This window comes from Mobula hypostoma, chromosome 10 (assembly GCF_963921235.1).
Source record: "Mobula hypostoma chromosome 10, sMobHyp1.1, whole genome shotgun sequence".
In the NCBI taxonomy this organism is placed as follows: Eukaryota; Metazoa; Chordata; class Chondrichthyes; order Myliobatiformes; family Myliobatidae; genus Mobula; species Mobula hypostoma.
In genome coordinates this window covers 89,906,073-89,926,460 of record NC_086106.1, presented here as the reverse complement: position 1 = coordinate 89,926,460, position 20,388 = coordinate 89,906,073, and the positions used below count along the sequence as shown (strand labels likewise).

The 20,388-nt window shown below is 40.6% G+C and overlaps 1 protein-coding gene across 3 annotated transcripts in view; it reads left to right on the top strand.

Annotated features, from left to right (window-relative positions):
• The window catches only part of dlg3 (discs, large homolog 3 (Drosophila)), a 404,637-nt gene that overhangs the window by 88,862 nt on the left and 295,387 nt on the right, over positions 1-20,388 (top strand). For 2 of the 3 annotated variants that reach the window (XM_063060831.1, XM_063060830.1), the window contains exon 1: positions 16,383-16,873. The exons of the other annotated variant lie outside the window; for it this stretch is intronic. In XM_063060831.1, the coding sequence (XP_062916901.1) occupies positions 16,553-16,873 (321 nt within the window). In that variant the 5' untranslated portion in view covers positions 16,383-16,552. Of the gene's footprint in view, positions 1-16,382; positions 16,874-20,388 lie in introns of those variants that run through there. 3 annotated transcript variants of the gene reach the window in all.

Below are 20,388 nucleotides of genomic sequence, written 5' to 3'. Positions count from 1 at the left end.
TTTCCTGCTGTCACATTTCTACTGTCCTATTAATTTCAAAACATCTGTTTGTGGGTTTTGCCTGTGAAAATTCACCACAACAGCCATTTTTTTTGCAGTCCTCAAAGGAACTGCACAATCTTTTCTGATAGATACTGTAAGTATAAAGCTTTTACTTTCCAGAAATAGATTTTTGAAGAGAGGGATGTTCAGTGGAAAAGCTGCAGGGCTTTCATCCATATACAACCTCCCCTCCTGATTTCTTCTGATTCCTTTCGTGCACCTCCCCCCTCCCCTTGACCTTTAGCCAACATAATATCAGGTTCTGCTCCTTCTGTAAGCAGTAAGCTACCAATTAAGCACAGAAACAGCCTCTTCAGCCCACTGTGTCCATACCATTATGCCAATTTAAACTAATCCCATCTGCCTGTACGTGGTCTATATACCCTCTATCCTCTGCCTGTTCATATGCCTCTCTAAATGCCTTTTAAATGTTGCTATCATATCTGCACTACCACCTCCCGCCAGCACTTTTCAAGTACCGATCAATCCCTATGTTAAATAGGTTGCTTAGCAAATCTCTTTTAAACTTCCCCTCCTCCTCACCTTAAAGCTACATCTTCTAGAATATAATGAGCTGCCAAGGGAAGTGGTTGAGACAGGTGCATTAGCATCACTTAAGAATCATTTGGATAAATACATTGAGAGCAGGGCTTAGAAAAGATAAATGCCTAACACAGGGAATTGGCACTAGCTGACTGGATACCCTGGCCACCATGCACTGATTGGGCCATGGGGCCTGTTTCTGTGCTGTATTACTATGTGGCTCTGTGGTTCTTTGCCATTAGTATTTAACATTTCCTCCCTGAGAAATAGACTGTATCTACCCCATCTTCTGTGCCTTTTACAATTTTAGATAATTCTATCAGGTCACATCTCAGTTCTGGAGAAAAGTAATCCCACCTCTCCTTATAGTCTCTAATCCAAACAACATCCCAATGAACCTCTTCTGTCCACCTCCCCCCCCCCCACTACAAATCCTCCAATGCCTTCACATACTTCCCATAACATGGCAACCAGGACTGCACAGAATATTCCAAATGTGCCCCAGCCCATTTTTTATGTAGCTGCAACATGATGTCCTAACTTACATAACAATTCCTTGACCAATGAAGGCAAATACACTATTTGCCTTATTTTCCACCCCATCTTCCTGTGTTGCCACTTTTAGGGAGCTAAGGATTTGCACCCCAAGATTGCTCTGTTCATCTGTGCTTTTAATAATCCTGATATTAACGCTTAAAAGGTGTTTAGGCAGGCACATGAACTGTCGCTGGATGGAGGGGAATAGACCATGTGCAGACAGACAAGATTAGTTGCAAACTGGCATCATGGTCAGCACAGAAATGCTGTGCTGAATGGCTTGTTCCTGTGCTTAATTGACAGCTAACTGGTTATAGAAGGGGAGGATCAACCTGATAATTGTGTTGGCTGAAGGTAAACAGGAGGGGGAAAGGTGCATGAAAGGAATTAGTAAGAAAGGTGTATACGGATGAATGCCCTTTCCACTTACATTTGACTTTCCAAAGAGCAACACCTCACACTTGCCCACTTAAGCGCTATCTGCACCCAGATTTCCAACTGATCGATATTCTACCTTGTCTTCTGACAACCTTCTTCACTAATCAGAACTCCACCAATGTTTTCATGTCATCTGTATACTCACTAATCAGCCCATCTGCGTTTTCATCCAAGTCGTTTATATATAGAGGTCGCAGAACTGATCCCTCTAAATTGCATACACCTAGAGGTAGAGCTGGATTTATGACTTTGGAAACAGTCCATATTTTGACGCACTTTACTTGCCTAAGAGAAGTACCAAGTCAATCGGAACATGATCTTAAAATATACAGGTGGCTATCTGCATAGAGGGAAAAGAGAGTAGCAAAGGCCCTGAATGTTACAGGGGCTGTGAGGAATTGACAAGGCTTGGACCTGGAGTTTCTGCTAGGTTTAATGGAACAACCTTAGAGTACTCCTCATCTTGCTGTCAACTGGTTGGATCCATTGACCAGCTAGTGGGTAGAAACTGTTGGCAGGAGGCCACAGTGGAAAAGTGATGATTCACCATCACTTGTAAGGGCAGTGTGGGATTGCTGAATGGACGTAGAAAAATGGGGAGACTGAGCACAATCCCAGCAAGGAGAGGTTGCCTATCAGGCTAGTGGAGTTAGGACTGACTAGGGTCATTGCAGAGGAGAGATACCATCAGCCATCACACAGAAGATGAGAGGATATGCCAGAAGAAGGAAATATACTTCTGCCCAAGGATCATAAATACTGTCATTAAAGGTCTCAATACTCTGCAGTACTAGCGTTCATCTCCTTCTCAGCCACTGGAAAATATATCTGCCATATTTAAAATGGAGTTGTGCTTCATTTTCATACAGAAGTCCATCAAAGTACATTAATTAAATATTCCACCATACAAAAATAGGAAATTTGCACAGTATAAAACAGCTAGCAATAAATAGAACACAAATTATTACTGAATGAAAAAAATCAAAAGAAATCCTGAAGCATTGAAGGAAACATTAGGCAATCTGTGCATAGGGCCTGAGGATGTTGGTAAAATCGTAAATGAATAACATAAGACCATAATACATAGGAGCAAAATGAGGCCATTTGTCTCATAAAGTCTGCTCCACTATTCAATCATGGCTGATCCTTTCTCCCCCTTCTTCAACATTCACCAGCCTTCTCCCCATAACCCTTGATGCCAGTCAAGAACCTATTAATCTCTGCCTTAAATACACCCAACAACCTGGCCTCCACAGCCGCCTGTGGTAACAAATTCCGCAAATTCACCACCCTCTAGATAAAGAAATTTCTCTGCATCTCTGTTTTAAATAGGTGCCCCTCTATCCTGAGGCTGTGCCCTCTTGTCCTAGGCTCCCTCACCATGGGAGACATCCTTTCCACATCTACTCTGTCTACGCCTTTAAACATTCAAAGGGTTTCAATGAGACCCCCCCTCATCATTTTAAATTCCAGCGAGTACAGACCCAGAGCCATCAAGTTGTCCTTGTATTATATCCCTTTCATTCCTGGGATCATCTTTGTGAACCGCTTCTGGACCCTCTCCAATGCCAGCACATCTTTTCTTAGATGAGGAGCCCAAAACTGTTGACAATACTCAAGGTGCAGCCTCATCAGTACTTCATAAAGCCTCAGCATTACATCCCTGCTCTTGTATTCTAGCCCTCTTGAAATGAATGCTAACATTGCACTTGCCTTCCTCACCACTAATTCTACCTGCAAGTTAACTTTTAGGGTGTTTTGCACAAGGACTCCCAAGTCCCTTGGCATCTCAGATTGCTGTATTTTCACCCTATTTAGAAAATAGTCTGCACATTTATTTCTTCTACCAAAGTGCATGATCATGCATTTTCCAATATTATATTTCATTCGCCACTTTCTTGCCCATTCTCCTAATCTTCTGCAGCCTAACTGTTTCCTCAAAACCACCTGCCCCTCCACCAATCTTTGTATCATCTGCAAACTTGGTTTGTATCTTTGTATCATCTGCCATCTATTCCATCATCTAAATCATTGATATACAAGATGAAAAGAAGCGATCCCAACACTGAAACAGCAGAGCACCACTACTCATTGGTAGTCAACCAGATAAAGATCCTTTTAGCCCACTCACTGCCTCCTACTAATCAGCCAATGCTCTAGTCATGTTAGTAAGCAACTTTATGTGTGATACCTTGTCAAAGGCCATTGGAAAGTCCAAATATACAACATCCACTGCATCCTCTTTAACTATCCTACTTGTAACCTCAAAGGATTCCACCAGGTTCATCAGGCAAGATTTTCCCTTAAGGAATCCATGCTGCCTTTGTCCTATCTTGTCCTGTGTCACCAAGTACTCCATAACCTCATCCTTAACAATTGACTCCAACATCTTCCCAACCACTGAGGTCAGGCTAACTGATCTATGATTTCCATTCTGCTGCATTCCTCCTTTCTTAAAGAGTGGAGTGACATTTGCAATTTTCCAGTCCCATGGCACCATGCTAGAGAGTACAATGCTTTTTGAAACATCATTACTAATACTTCCGCAATCTCTAACACGACAATTGTAGGGATGACTTACAGCGGACTGAAATGATTGAGCATATAGACATTAGGAAAGAGGATGTGGGAATGATGAGATAGTCACTGGGAATGGATGAGATATACCCCAGGCTACTGTGGAAAATGAGGAAGGAGATTGCTGAGCCACTGGCAATGATCTTTGCATCATCAATAGGATGGAAGAAATACTGGAGGATTAGAGTGTTGCAAATGTTGTTCCCTTGTTCAAGAAAGGGAGTAGAGATAACCCAGGAAATTATAGACCAATGAGTCTGACTTCAGTGGTGGGCAAGTTGTTGGAGAAGATCCTGAGAGGCAAGATTTATGAACATTTGGAGAGATATAATCTGATTAGGGATAGTCAGTATAGCTTCGTCAAGGGCAGGTCGTGCCTTACAAACAATACACATCGATCAGGGGAGAGTAGTGGATGTAGTGTATATGGATTTCAGTAAGGCATTTGATAAGGCTCCCCTTGCAAGGCTCATTCATGGGATACAAGGGGACCTTGCTTTGTTGATTCAGAATTGACTTGCCCACAGAAGGCAAAGGGTGGTTGTAGATGTTTTGTGTTCTGTATGGAGGTCGGTGACCAGTGGTGTTCCTCAGAGATCTATTCTGGGACCCCTCCTCTTTATGATTTTAATGAATGACCTGGATGAAGAAGTAGAAGGGTGGGTTAGTAAGATTGCTGATGACACAAAAGTCGGGGGTGTTGTGGATAGTCTGGAAGGTTGTCAGAGGTTACAGCGGGACATCAATAGAATGTAGAACTGGACTGAGAAGTGGCAGATGGAGTTCAACCCAAATGAAGTGGTTCATTTTAGTCAGTCAAATTTGAAGTCAGAATATAGTATTAATGGTAAGACTCTTGGCAGTGTGGAGGATTAGCATGATCTTGGGGTCCGTGGGATTGAGTTCAAGAGCCATGAGGTAACGTTACAGCTATGCAAGTCCTTGGTCAGACCCCACTTGAAGTACTGTGTTCAGTTCTGGTCACTTCACTACAGGAAGGATGTGGATACTATAGAAGGAGCGCAAAGAAGATTTACACGGATGTAGCCTGGGTTGGAGAGCGTACCTCATGAGAATAGGTTGAGTGAACTCGGCCTTTTCTCCTTGGAGCGACGGATGATGAGAATTGACCTGATAGAGATGTATTGATGATGAGAGGCATTGAACATGTGGATATCCAGAGGCTTTTTTTCCCCCAGGGCTGAAATGGCTAACATGGGGGGGGGGCATAGTTTTAAGATGCTTGGAGGTAGGTACCAGGGGGATGTTAGAGGTAGGTTTTTCACACAGAGAGTGGTGAGTGCGTGTAATTTACTCCTAGTGATGGTGGTGGAGGTGTATGCAATAGTCTTTTAAGAGACTCTTAGATAGGTACATGGAGCTTAGAAAAACAGAGGACTAAGCAGTAGAGTAATTCTAGGCAATTTCTAGAGTAGGTTACATGGTCAGCACAGTATTATGGGCCAAAGTGCCTGTAATGTGCTATAGATTTCTATGTCTATGTAACCCTAAGGTGACTTATGTACCCTTTGGTCTTTCAGTTTTTTGAGGACCTTCTTCTTGTAATAGTAACTACATTCACTTTTCTTCCTTCACACACTACAACATCTGGCACACTGCTCATGCCTTCCACAGTGAAGACTAATGCAAAATACTCATTTAGTTCATACTTACCTGTATTCACAATATTCACTGTATTGTGGTTGGAGAATTCAGGAAGAAAGATGGTGACATGACTGCAGGACAATAAATCCAGTACCTTTATTTAAGAAGAGTAGCAGGTGCAGGTCAGATAATTATTGACCAGTGAATCCAATGTCAGTATTGAAGAAGTTATTGGAATAATATCTCAAGGATTGGACTAATCTGTACTTGAATAATCAAATGTAATCAGCATGGCCTTGTTAAGAGTTGATAAGGAGTTTGGGGAGATCTGGTCTGTCATCAAAGACTCTTGCAAATTTTTGTAGATGTACAACAGAGAGCATTATGTTTGGTTGCATCACTGCAGTATGGAGACTCCAGTGATTTGATCCTGATTCAGATCCTGTTTGGGGAATATTCTATCCAGCCAATTTCATTTAAGATGTAACTAAGTGTACTGATGAGAGCAGTGGTTTGACATATGGCACAACACAAAATACTCTGCAGATGCTGTGGTCAAAGCAACACTCACAACACGCTGGAGGAACCCAGCAGGTCGGGCAACATCCGTGGAAACAATCAGAACAATCAGTCAACGTTTCGGGCCGGAACCCTTCGTCAGGACTCCTCTAGGAAAGTTTCCTGAGTTAACATACAGAATGCCCTACTCAGCAGGCTCCAATACTGGAACAAGGCAGGGCAAGTAATGAAGTGGCAGTCAGGACAGTCACTTTGGCTCTTGGGACCACAGTTCTTTTAGTTATAAGGTAGTGGTGGAAAAGGGTGAGGCAGGTCCATAAGTTAGGGTCCCCAAACTGGAGGAGGACGAAGGGTTCCGGCCCAAAACATTGACTGATCTTTTCCACGGATCCTGCCCGACCTGCTGACACATGGCACATAGGCCTCAGTCACGTAATGGAGACCGGTCCAAAGCGTTAGAGCCAATTGGGTTCAAAATTAGCTTGGTTGTAGGAGCTGAGGGGTCGTTTATGTGACTACATGTCTGAGACCACTGGTGTACCACAGGGATCACCGATGGGAATCTGACTATTTCTTATTTACAAACGTTTGTACATTAATAATTTAGATATGGCTATTGGAGGTATAATTGGTATAATTAGTTCACAGATGACACAAAAAAATCAGTTGCGCTCATAGTGAGGAGGGTAGTGTTAGGATACAAGATATGTTGGTTGATTAATGCTCTCTTCTCACTGCTGCCATTAGGAAGAAAGTAGGAGTCCCAGGACCCATGCCACCCGGTTCAGACACAGTCATTGCCCATCAACCCATCACGCTCTTGAACCAGAGGGGATAACTTCACTCAGCTTCACTTGCCCCATCACTGAACTGTTCCCACAACCTATGGACTCACTTTCAAGATCTCTTCATCACATGTTCTCGATATTTATTGCTTAATTATTTATTATTGTTATTTCTTTATTTTTCCTTCTTTTTGTATTTGCACAGCTTGTTGTTTTTTTGAACGTTGGCTGTTTGTCCATCCTACTGAGTGTGGTCTTTCATTAATCCTATTGTGTTTACTGTGAATGCCCATAAGAAAATGTATCTCAGGGTTGTATAAGGTGATTATATATATGTGTGTGTGTGTGTGTGTGTGTGTGTGTGTGTGTGTGTGTGTGTGTATGTATGTATGTATGTGTGTGTATGTGTGTGTGTGTGTGTATGTATGTATGTGTGTATGTGTGTGTGTGTATGTGTATATATATATATACACATACACACACACTTTGAACTTTGGTCAAAGCAATGGCTGGTAGTAATTAAATTCTGATGGGTGAGGGAAGGCATGCTTATGACAAACATATTGAATGATAGTGTGTATCGAGGACAGAACAATTTTGGTGTATAAGAAGGATGAACAAGCTTTAGAGATGGTGCAAAGGAGATTTACCAGGATGTTACCTGGATTAGAGAATGTGTCTTTTGCAAATAGGTTGAGCGAGCTAGGGCTTTTCTCTTTGGAGTGAAGAAGGATGAGTGGTGACTTGATAGAGTTGTACAAGCTGATAGATTGAGTGAATAGCCAGAGACTTTTTCCCAGAGCAGGGGCATAAGGTGATTGGAGAAATGTATAGGGGAATGGCAGAGGTGATTTATTTTTTTTTACAGAGAGTAGTGAGTATGTGCAATTCCCTGCCAGGGGAATTGGTAGAGGGAAATACATAAAGGGCATTTAAGAAACACTATAATAGGCACATGGATAGTATAAAAATGGACAGCCGCTGGATGTAGGAAGGAAGGGTTGGATTGATCTTTGAGTAGTTTAAAAGGTTGACATGTCATCATGGGTTGAGGGGCCTGTACTGTGCTGTAGTGTTCTATGTTCTATGTCCAAGGAGGTGGCGACACAGGTAGAGAAAGTGATAGGAAGACATACAAAATCCATTAGCTGTGGAATGGAATAGAAAATAAAAGCAGAGAGGTTATGGCATAATTTTATAAATTGTTGTTCGGCCACAGCTGTGTGCCTTTCTGGTCTATAGGAAGCATGTAGTTGCACTGGAAAGGATGCAGAGAAAATTCACCATCTGGAATGCACTGTTTCAGCTATAAGAAGACATTACTTAGGCTGTGTTTATTTTCCTTGGAGTGCAGGAAACTGAAGTGGGATCTGATTAAGAAATCCTTCGTTATTTTGTATACTGTATCTTAGATGGAGCAAACGCTAAGTAAGCTTTTCCCTTGCGGAGCTTTCTGAAAACCAGAGAGCATAGCTTTCAGGCGAGAGCTGAGAGTTGTAGAGGTGATCTGAGAAAAAACTTCACTCACAAGATGATTGGAACGTGCAACACTACCTGACATGGTGGTGGAAGCAGAACGATTTATAACGTTAAGAAATATCTATACAAGCACTTCACTCACCAAGACGTAAAAGGCAAATGCTGGAAAATGGGATGAATATAGATGGGTACTTGATGGTCGGCATGGAAAGAGTGAGCGAGCAGGAGCTCGTTTCTATGAAGTTTGACTTTGACTTTAAAAATACTAAAGGGCGAGTATGCAATGCATTGAGGATGCACTTTTTATACTTAATTCTCTTCAGCCTATAGCTGGCTAGATAAATCAGGATCAAAGAGTACATGAATTTAATTTTTCAGTTAGATTTATTTTAAAGTCATGAGCATCCATTTATCTTAATTGTCTTTCTTATTCCTTGTTTAATTTCTATAAATAATTATTTTTGTCTTTAAAAGGTTTTCAGGTACAAAGAAAGGCCTGGAAAGTTACACACAAGACACTTTATTTAAATGCTATGTTTATGAATAATTGTTATTTCTGGAGTAAAACAGGCTTGCCAGGTGGAATAATGCCAATCCAGGAATTTGACTGGACACTTCCTGTCATGAATTGCACTAGTGTTGCCCAAGAAATTAGGTCAGATTGTTCTGAGATGCACCTATCGTTAGGCATTCCCAAAACAACCATGTATTTATAGCACTGCTTATTAAGCAGGACCCAGTTCCCTGAACATCAGTCAGGGAAGTTCCCTTACTTACCTCATCTCTGTTCAGCGTTCCACCTAGCCGTGCTCACCCACACAGATGAGGACTCTCCTCATTCACTGATCACATTGTCCTCCCTTCCCTGAATTAGATAGGTCTGGCAGACCTCAATTACCCTACAATATCCCAATTGCCATGCTCACCCTAATGTCATCTAGACACCACAGATCATGGGATTTCTGCCCTCAAGACAGGTACACTGGCTCATCCAAGATTTTATTTTCCAGTGGCTTAAGACCTTGCTAGCAATTTCAATTTTCCATTCAATTGCGCTGTCATCTGGGGTAGTCCCCATTCCCCTTATGAAGCCATAAAGACTACATTTCTGTTCAGCGGTTCAACGCCCAGGCCCTCTCCCTTTTACAACTGGAGGACACTTCCTGGAAATGTCATAAACATTTCTTTTGACATAACGATTCTTAGTCTTTAGCAAAAAAATGATCAATAGTTGATACCTTATACAAATAAATTGTGTCTGCCATGACTACGATGGAGAACTAAGAAAGTTATTTAAAAGTGGTGTAAGTGCATGAAATTCTACAGATGCTGGAAATCCAAAGCAACTGACAGAAAAAGCTGGATGAACTCTGCAAGTCAGGAAGCATCCGTGGAAATGGACCTACAGTCAACGTTTCAGGCAAAGACCCTTCTTCAGGACTGGAAAGGAAGAGGGAAGACATTCTTTTATATGGATAGATGGGGGGAAGGGAAGGGGATAGGTGAAGCGAGGTGGATAGGAAAGGTAAAGGGCTGGAAAGAAAGGAATCTGATAGGAGAGGAGTGTGGACCATAGAAGAAAGGGAAGGAGTAGTGGCACCAGTGGGACGAATAGCTAGGTGAGAAGAGGTAAGAAGCCAGTGTGGGAATGGAAGAAGAGGAGAGAAAATTTTGTTTTAACATCAGGTTGAAGGCTACCCAGAAGGAAGAGGAGCTGTTTCTTCTCCACCCTGACGGTGGCCATGGATTGATGTGTTGGAAATGGAATGGGAATCTGAATTTAAAGTTTGGGCTACCAGTAAGTTCTACTTTTGGAGAATGGAGTAGAGGTGCTTGATAAAGCAGCTCCCTAATTGATAACGGGTCTTACCAATGTATAGGAGGCCATGTCGGGAGTACTGGATACAGTAGATGACCCGGGCAGATTCGCAGGTTGCCTCACCTGGAAGGGCTGTTCGGAGCCCTGAATGGAGGTGAGAGAGGAGGGGAACGGGCAGGTGTAGCACTTTGGCCACTTGCAGGGATAAGCGTTGCGAGGGATGAATGGACAAGTAATCATGGAGGGAGCAATCCCTGCAGAAAGTGAAGAGAAGGGGGTCGGTAAAGATGTATTTGATGGTAGGATCCCTATGGAGATGACGGGATTTGTGGAGAATCATACATAGGATGCGGAGGCTGATGGGGTGATAGGTAAGGACAAGAGCAACTCTATCACTGTTAGGGTGGTGGGAAGTTGAGGTGAGCATGGATGTCTGAGAAGTGGTGGAGATGCAGGTGAGGGAGCATCAATGGTGGAGGAGGGGAGACCCTGCTCTTTCAAGAAGGAGAATATCTCTGATGTCCTGGGAAGCCTTATCCTGGGAACAAATGTGGGGTAAATGCCTTATCCTGGGAACAAATGTGGGTAAATGCATTTTGCCTTTTTCTCTCGTTATCTAATGGCTCTTCTACCATAGCAGGTGAATGGGGAAATTCTCCAGAAATGGCCCTATGTCTGATGTATTATGTAAGCCACTTTCAAGTCAAGTCAAGACACTTTTTATTGTCATTTTGACTATAACTGCTGGTACAGTACACAGTAAAATCAAGACAACGTTTTTAAGGACCATGGTGCTACATGAAACAATACAAAAATTACATTGGACTCCGTAAAACAACACAAAAACTACACTAGACTACAGACCTACCCACGACTGCATAAAGTGCACAAAACAATGCAGGCATTGCAATAAATAATAAACAAGACAATAGGCACAGTAGAGGGCAGTAGGTTGGTGTCAGCCCAGGCTCTGGGTATTGAAGAGTCTGATGTTCTACAAAATAAATCATTACTGTACGATATTAAAGCTCATCTAACACATTAAACTGAATTTTACTGAGTTATCTTGGCATTTGTGTACAAAATAATGAATTTCATGACACCTCATTAAGATGATATGAAAGGTTATTCATTGATTAAACTCTTCCGGCAAAAAGCAACCATGCCCCAGGAAATTTCATTAGGAAATGATGGGCTCATGCACCTAATTTAGCAATATAAGTTAGCCCTGTAGTACAAAGGTTTTTACTGTTCCAAGCAACAATGAAATTTTGCATTGAGCCAACACAGGTGAAAGACAGGATATGATTCATTTTGCTTTCCGCGATAGGAGAATTTCTTCGAGATAATATGTATTTCATGAGGATTTCTTCTGGTTGAGTTTCCTAAAAAGAATATAAATATGATTGAGTAAAACAGGGAGCATTTAATGAACATAGTGAACATTTGAAAGAAACTGCAAGCATATCTGCCTAAGTGAAGGCACTCTCTCATGTATAAAAGTTGGATATACAATATAGTAGACTGATTAAAAAGGCCTGCCTCTTTCTAGGCTTCATGATTCACAACAGCCAGCGATGTGACCTGCTTGTCAGTCTTCTGCAACATTATGACTGGAGCAACTGCTGTGGAATGTTATGGCTACAGCGAGCATTCTGTGTCATTTAAAATAGCCTGCAGAGGAAGCAATCAGCAAAAGTACAATAGGCATCATTATCCCTGCCAAAGGAAATAGTCTTTCATTTTTATCATCCATGTAAATGCAGAATTCTAGTGCCGATTACCCTCAGCTGCTGAAATCAGGTTTTTGAAGTAGATCCATGGCTTGCCATTGCTATCCTAGTCCAACTGCACACAAATGCGTCTATGCTTCAAACAATTAGAAACATCAATTTTAGGAGACACATGACATGGTTACAGACATCTCCAGATGTATATTAATATGCTACCTTCCGTGGCAGGCCTGAATAGTTGCCATAGCAACAGACAATTATTCAATTTAGATATACTTACATAAGAACATTAGAATTGTCAGTAGCAGTAAGAAAAATTAGACTAGGAACATTCGTCACTGTTTTTATGGATCAGCTCAGCTGCTCTGTTTCTTTTTTTTCATTCATTCCCTCTCTGGAAACATATATTTGCTAATTTAACCCATTGTTAATTATCCATTCCAAAGGCACCTTAATTCTCCATTTTAACCAGTATCACTTTAAAAGTTTAATGAAATGGTGAGAGGTTGGAGAGCACTGAGATACAGGGTGATCTGGGAGCCCCAGAGCAGGATCTGTAAAAGGCTGGTAGGTGTATCCAGCGAATAATTATGAAAGCTAACAGCCCCTTTACCTCTTCGACCTATCAACTTACAGCTTCTGACTTCATTCCCTAGCAGCCTCACCTGCCTACCTTCCCCCTAACCTATTACTTGCCATCTTGTACTCCTTTCTCTACCCCCAACACCATCTTCTTATTCCCCTTTCTTTCCAGTCCTGATGAAGAGTCTCGACCTGAAACATCAACTGCTTATTCCTCTCCGTAGATGCTGCTTGACCTGCTGAGTTCCTCCAGCATTTTGTGTGTGTGTTGCTCTGGATTTCCAGCATCTGCAGAATCTCTTGTGTTTAGAATTTTATCTTTTATTGCTCGGGCAATTAAATGCAAAAGTCTGCTACAAAGGGGACTGGTGCACCCACATATGAAATACTGAGTACAATGCCAGTGTCCTTATTGAAGGAAGAATATTAATGCATTGGAAGCAGTTGAGAAAAGGTTTAATGGACTAACATCTGAAATGATTGTGTTGTCTGATAAAGTTGGATGGGCTAATTTTGTATCTGCTGGAGTTAAAAAATATAAGAGAGAACTGGACTGAACCGGTAAGAGGCTAGGGAACTTGACAGGTTGAATTTAAATGATGTTTGCTCTTGTAAGAGAACCCCACTGTTTAGATGAAGCATTTTATTTTTTTCTCAGAAGACTGATGAGTGAAGGGCTGAAAAGTTATTGTAGATGACAATGTGAAGTTGAGATTACAATCTTATTGAAATGTGAAGCAGGCTTGAAAGCCTGAGTGGTCCACTGCTGCTTCTAATTCATATGTCTGTATTCATAAAATACTCCACTTCTCCGTTTTTCAACTAAAGTAGATGATCTCCTCATTTTTCCAATTTATATTTCATTTGTCATTTTTTTGCCTTCAATTGCTCTAGCAAAATAATTTCTTGAGCCAGGGGATGATAAATCTGTGGAATTCATCGCCACAGGTGGCTTTGACGGCCGAGTCATTTGGTATATTTAAAGCAGAGATTGATAGGCTCTTGATTAGTAAGGGAGTCAAAGGTTGCAGGGAGAACTCAGGAGAACGGGATTAAGAAGGAAGCTATGATTGAATGGCAGAGCCAACTCGATGGGCCAAATGACCTAATCATGCTCCTATGTCTCATGGTCTTCAACTACTGCACAGAGTCTTGTCATCTTCAGAAGTTTTCGGATGACTCTGCCATAGTTGGATGCATCAGCAAGGGAGATGAGGCTGAGTACAGGGCTACGGTAGGAAACTTTGTCACATGGTGTGAGCAAAATTATCTGCAGCTTAATGTGAAAAAGCCTAAGGAGCTGGTGGTAGACCTGAGGAGAGCTAAGGTACCGGTGACCCCTGTTTCCATCCAGGGGGTCAGTGTGGACATGGTGGAGGATTACAAATACCTGGGGATATGAATTGACGATAAACTGGACTGGTCAAGGAACACTGAGACTGTCTACAGGAAGGGTTAGAGCCGTCTCTATTTCCTGAGGAGACTGAGGTCCTTTAACATCTGCCAGACGATGCTGAGGATGTTCTACAAGTCTGTGGTGGCCAGTGCTATCATGTTTGCTGTTGTGTGTTGGGGCAGCAGGCTGAGGGTAGCAGACACCAAAAGAATCAACAGACTTCTTCGTAAGGCCATTGAAGTTGTGGGGATGGAACTGGACTCTCTCACGGTGGTGTCTGAAAAGAGGATGCTGTCTAAGTTGCATACCATCTTGGACAATGTCTCCCATCCACTACATAATGTACTGGGTGGGCACAGGAGTACATTCAGCCAGAGACTCATTCCACTGAGATGCAGCACAGAGCGTCGTAGGAAGTCATTCCTGCCTGTGGCCATCAAACTTTACAACTCCTCCCTTGGAGGGTTAGACACCATGAGCCAATAGGCTGGTCCTGGACCTATTTCATAATTTACTGGCATAATTTATATATTACTGTTTAACTATTTATGGTTCTATTACTATTTATTATTTATGGTGCAACTGTAACAAAAACCAATTTCCCCCGGGATCAATAAAGTATGACTATGACTATGACTTAACGTGTTTTTGCCAATTCACTTAAACGGTCCATCTAACCCATGAAGCTTCTTTCTCATTTATAAGCAGCTATTAATCAATTTTGATGTTAGCATTTTTGACACTTTCATTTGCACCTTGCAATGTGCTATATTTATCAGTTTGTAAACATTGCAGGGCAAGCCAGCTTTAATTGCCCATCTGAAGTTGCCCTTGGAACAAAATAACTTGTTGTCATTTCAGAGGGCACATTATGAGCATTGGTGCTAATCTGAAAGTCAGATATCTGCTAAACTTTTCATTAACAATCATCCTACACATTTAAATTGTCAGATGTCAATCCTATACATCATATATGGTTACTTTGATTGATTTGGTCAAAATGCAGCAGACCATTTCCTCATTTGTTGATATAAAATAAGATTTTTTTTGAATTTTGAACTTGCAAACTTATTTTGATAAATATTGTACACATGGTGACTATTGGAAAAGCAATCATGGTGTTTTCCCTGATGATACTCCTTAACATGGAAAACTACAATATAAAATAATTAACCTAAGAGTAGTTTGAATATAATTTTTGCTCACTCTACAGAGACAATGAAAAATACCAAACACATTGACATCTGATAACAAACTATATAGTAATCCTTAGAAGGTTTTAGCTATTATTAATCAAAGATTTTTCTTGCCTTTGGAGTGTTTATTTTTGTTTAATTTGCTTTAAGAAATAGACATATGGTAAAAATATAAATAAGGAAGCATGAATTAATCTTGATTTTCATTTTGAAGAAAGGCTCATTGTACACAGTCTGCATTAGCTACTATAAATCCTCAAAATGTAACTAAATTTAATTTAACAAATTATTCATCTTTAGTTTTCTGGAAATAATTTTTGGTTACTATAAAATCCAAATCAACTGATAACGAATCCTAAACATTCCCAATCTTGACTCCTGTTGAAGTCAATGAAAAAAAATCACCAAGACTGATGTAAAATGAGATATTTATTTAACTTTTTGAATGGACAATATTATTCCTATTGTGTGTTTAACATGAATGTTATGTTCATTAAAATCCATTGGCAACTAGTCACCTCGTATTTAAAAAAGAGAGATTTATGAGCAAACAAACGTGGCGTTTCTGAATAAAATTAGCCTAGCCGGGCAGCTGATAGCTCACACGTGAGAATTCAGGGAACGTGCAGATTCAAAATTTCTACCTTTAGGGATTTAGTCATGAGAGAGATTTTTGTCATTTCGTTTAGAATAAGATCCCACTCTCTCTCTCTTCATCTGTCATATCATTACAATAGCTGTAGCAAGCAGTTAAAAGGTCCTGATGCTGAGTGGTTAGGGTTTACTAATCGAGTCCCGAGTTACCCATCACAACATATTCATCGGTGCAGATGGTTTCTCATAACAACCAAGGCATTCAGGGCAACATTTGCAGTCCCCAGAGTCATCATCATAATGCAGCTGAATATTGGTGCTGCAATTTCTCAGAGTAATTTTACCAGATTTTTAGCAGCTGGGTGCACTGAAGTAATACAGGTTATGGATGCTGCTGCTGACAGAGCTGGGTATCTGAATGCAATCCTGTGCTGCATATCGATTGGTGCTGCCTGAGATAAGGTTGCTGGAAGGATGCTCGCATCCTCAAGTCTTACACTAGCCAACATCGAGCGCTCTGCAGTTCCAGCATTCGCCTCCGCTGACAAGGTCTGCCATTAACAGCAAGAAGCAGAAAAAAGAAGAGACAAAGAACAGGGACTATTTCCTTCTGGATTGAAAATAAAAAGGAAGCATTTGATTTTTTTTTTCATTCTGACTCCAAAGGTGGAAAATAATAAAATTTTAATTCAACGATAGTGTCGGTCATGAAAGCAAATTTGCACAAGAACCATCACTGCTGCAAGTGCCCAGAGTGCTATGAGGCGACCAGGATGGCAGCTCTCCGACGTATGGAACCACAGAACTACACTGAATGGCAGCACGAACCGTATGGATATGGTGGCTTCAGTTCCCAGACACTGCCATCTTCAACAGCAGCTGCCGGCAGGAATAAAACCAAGCTCATCCCAACCTCCCGTGATAGTGGGCCGATTAAAAGCCAAAATAAGAGCGTACCTAAGGTGAATGGCAACAGTGGGGGATGGTGGCCAGAGTGTACTTGTTCTACACGTGACTGGTACGAACAGGTATGGAAAGTGATATTATGTTCATTCAGTCCCTTTTGAGATCTGAGGGCTGAGGGCTGCTGCCTGCTGCAGCACAAGGGTTTGCTGTATTTATCTGCTTGAATGGTTTTTATAATACAATCTGTTATATGTGACTTCAGTTGGTGTGTGAACATTTGTAGCAAATGGTTAGAATGGATTTTTATTATCTAGATGCTGTAATGGTATGCAGGAGCTGATTGTAAATCATCAGGGGGTTTTGGTTTTGTTTTTATTTTGTTTTTTGTGTTCTCATTTGCCCTTTTTATATAACCCACTAGTATGGTTCAGTGATTTTTTTCAGGAAAATAACTGGAGACCAGTTCTATTTTATTCATATTTTAATTCTAATCAGTGCAGAAGGAAGATATAGTAAACTCTATGGAGTCAGAAATAAAATGGAGACTGAAACATCATTCACAATGCAATACGAATAGGAGCTGTTAACAGCAAGTGCCTAAAAAAGGTTTTCGTTGGGGCTGCTGCTAGGATACACTAGCGTCTTATTGAAAACATGTTACAGTGTGGATAGGTACATAAATATATGTGTGTAGCCTGTTGAATTTATGCAAAAAATTCTGAGCAAGATTCTTTTTGCTGTAATTTCAGCTAATTTTGATTTAGTTGTGTATGCTTCATTGATATTTACAGTGTATTTCATATTCAACTATTTTTATCCGATTAGATTATAGGCTTTGGGTGTCATTTCATTTCCCCTCCCCCAAAATACCAACACTGCTGATTATATTAGATTTACATCTAATATAGTGTTTGTGCAGGGCTGCACCATCCTGCAGGAAATGGGGAACAATGCAATGGATAATCAACGTTCCTGCTTTGAACACTGCTTCTGCTTATAGTTCAGTAATGCCATGATTGTCTATTCAATGCACCAACTACAATTTGACCTTTTGTGTCAATCACCCTGTTAAATTTCAGCACACCCTGCTTTAAAATAAATATGCAGCATCCTGAGTTCTTTAAAAATAAAAGACGACATAGCTCTGATGTGAGACGTGGAGTCGCTCATCTGTGATGTGTATGACATCACTGCTGAGCGCATCATACACACAAAATCCAAGCCCTAACTCAACTGAGTGCTCTCTTACAGTAGATCCTGCTAGATCCAAAATGGAGACTACTATTAATAAGCATTAATTCTCTGCTAGCTAAACTGAACTGGATATGGAGAATGAGCCTTTTGCTGTCTTTTCCATGAACTGGCGAGTAACGTGCTGCTGAGGCACCAAACAAAGCAACCTGAGAGTACATCTGTTACTGATTGATTTCCATGTTAATCCTAATTCTGATAAAAGGTCATTGACTTAAAATATTAATATTGCTTCTTCACAGACACTGCCCTACCTGTTGAGCATTTCCCGCATTTTCTGGTTTTAAGTCATTGAGTAAGGATGAAGATGATCTTGAAATTGTTTACATTTAAAGTAATATATGATTTAAGTAAACATGAATGACTCCATAGCTAACAACTATCTTGATAAGCACATTCAAGTCATAATGTTTCAATCATTCAGCAAATGGGGTTCCATCTGAAGAATACACTACCTGTCACCTTTTTAATGAACACATGGAAAGGAAGAAAAATCATCTTTGACTTCTGAGGAAACCTTGCAAGACCCTAAACTGTATGTTCTACTAAAATCTAAGAATTTAGGTACTCAGTATGGGGAGGTGACTCAAAACTATTTGCTGATATTAATGCTTGCACACAGCATCAGTGGCCAAAGGTGAATTTCTTCCACACATGTTCTCTAGTCAGCCTTCTGAGTAAACCTTGTTTTGGTGTTAGGTTTATGGAAACGTATAACACAAAAGCCCCATTGTATCTGTACTGGCTTTATCAAAGAGCTCAGCAATATGCCCCACTTTTCGCTTTTACCCGTTCACCCGGCAAACTTCCTTTTGATCTATTTATCCATTTCTCTTAACATGAATATTGAAAGCGCCAACATTCTTCTTTCAAATAGTACTTTATGTAGAGTTATTAGTAAGTTCCTTGTCCACATTTTGTGTAAGAAGGCTTCTAAGTGATGAAATGGGGGGTCAAAACTGTATTTTATGTGTTATGAACTGTAGGATATGCAGAAGCAATATATGTATGTTGCGCCATGCTTCTGGTATTCATTTCAGAGTGAGATTTAACACATTTGTGTAACTATATCACAAATTTAACATATAAAGTTAAGGACCACTTTTTACATCTATTTATTAAAGGATGCTTTTAACATGAGGTTGGTCTGTACTCAGTTGCAGTGTTAAAAATGCTGGTAGCAGTTGTAAAGTTTATTAGTTTTTATAATGTATATTAAAACCTTTTCAAAGGAACAGAAGTTCTTAGCAAATCTCAATGACTGGCAAAATAGATATGGAGATGAAAAGTTTGTTTGTGGTCAAATGCTGTGTTCTAACCAAATAACTTTGCTATGCAGTTGCTTGCAGTAAATCACAGCAGCTAGTTTACACATAGCACTTGAAACAAGTGACCAACTTTATTTGATAGCTTTCGTTGATGAATAGAGGTCGGGTGGTTCGCTAGGTGGACACCTTGTTACTCATTGAATACTCTTTGTAAATACGGACGTCTGATGGCACAGCAGTTAAGACTGTTGCTTTACTGTTCTGGTGACCTGGGTTCAATTCTGACCCGACTGTTGTCAGGGTTGAGCTTGCATTTCTGTGATTAAGTGGGTTTGATCCAATTCCCTCCCACATACCAATGACGCACAGAGTTAATTGACTACTACGAAACGTCGCTTGGTGTAGGATAATGGCAAAAAAAATTAAAGGGAACTCGATAGAAATGGCGACAGAATAAATTGGAATAAATAAGAAGGGAAATGGGATGAATGGAATTACTTGCTGGGAGTGGACATGGATCAACATGAGCTGGACAGCCTCGTTCTTCTGTGAGGTAATATACAGTGCCTATAAAAAGTATTCACACCCCCCGCCCCCTTGGAAGTCTTCATGTTTTATTGTTTTACATCGTTGAACCACAGATAATTTAATTTGGCTTTTTTGATACTGATCAACAAAAAAAGACTCTTTCATATCATAGATCTCCACAAAGTGATCTAAATTAATTAAAATATAAAACACAAAATAATCGATCATATAAGTATTCACCCCCTTCAAGTCAGTATTTAGTAGATGCACCTTTGGCAGCAATTACAGCTTTGAATCTCTGTGGTTAGATCTCTTTTCAGCTCTGCACATCTGGACAATGCAATTTTTCCCCTTTCTTCTTTACAAAACTGCACAAACTCCGTAACATTCCATGGGGATCATGAGTGAACAGCCCTTTTCAAGTCAAGCCACAAATTCTCAGTTGGACTGAGGTCTGGTTTCTGACTTGGCCACTCGGAGACATTATCTTTGTTGTTTTTAAGCCATTCCTGTGTAGCTTTGGCTTTATGCTTGGGGTCACTGCCTTGCTGGAAAACAAAACTCCCAGGATTATTTTACCCTCTACGTTC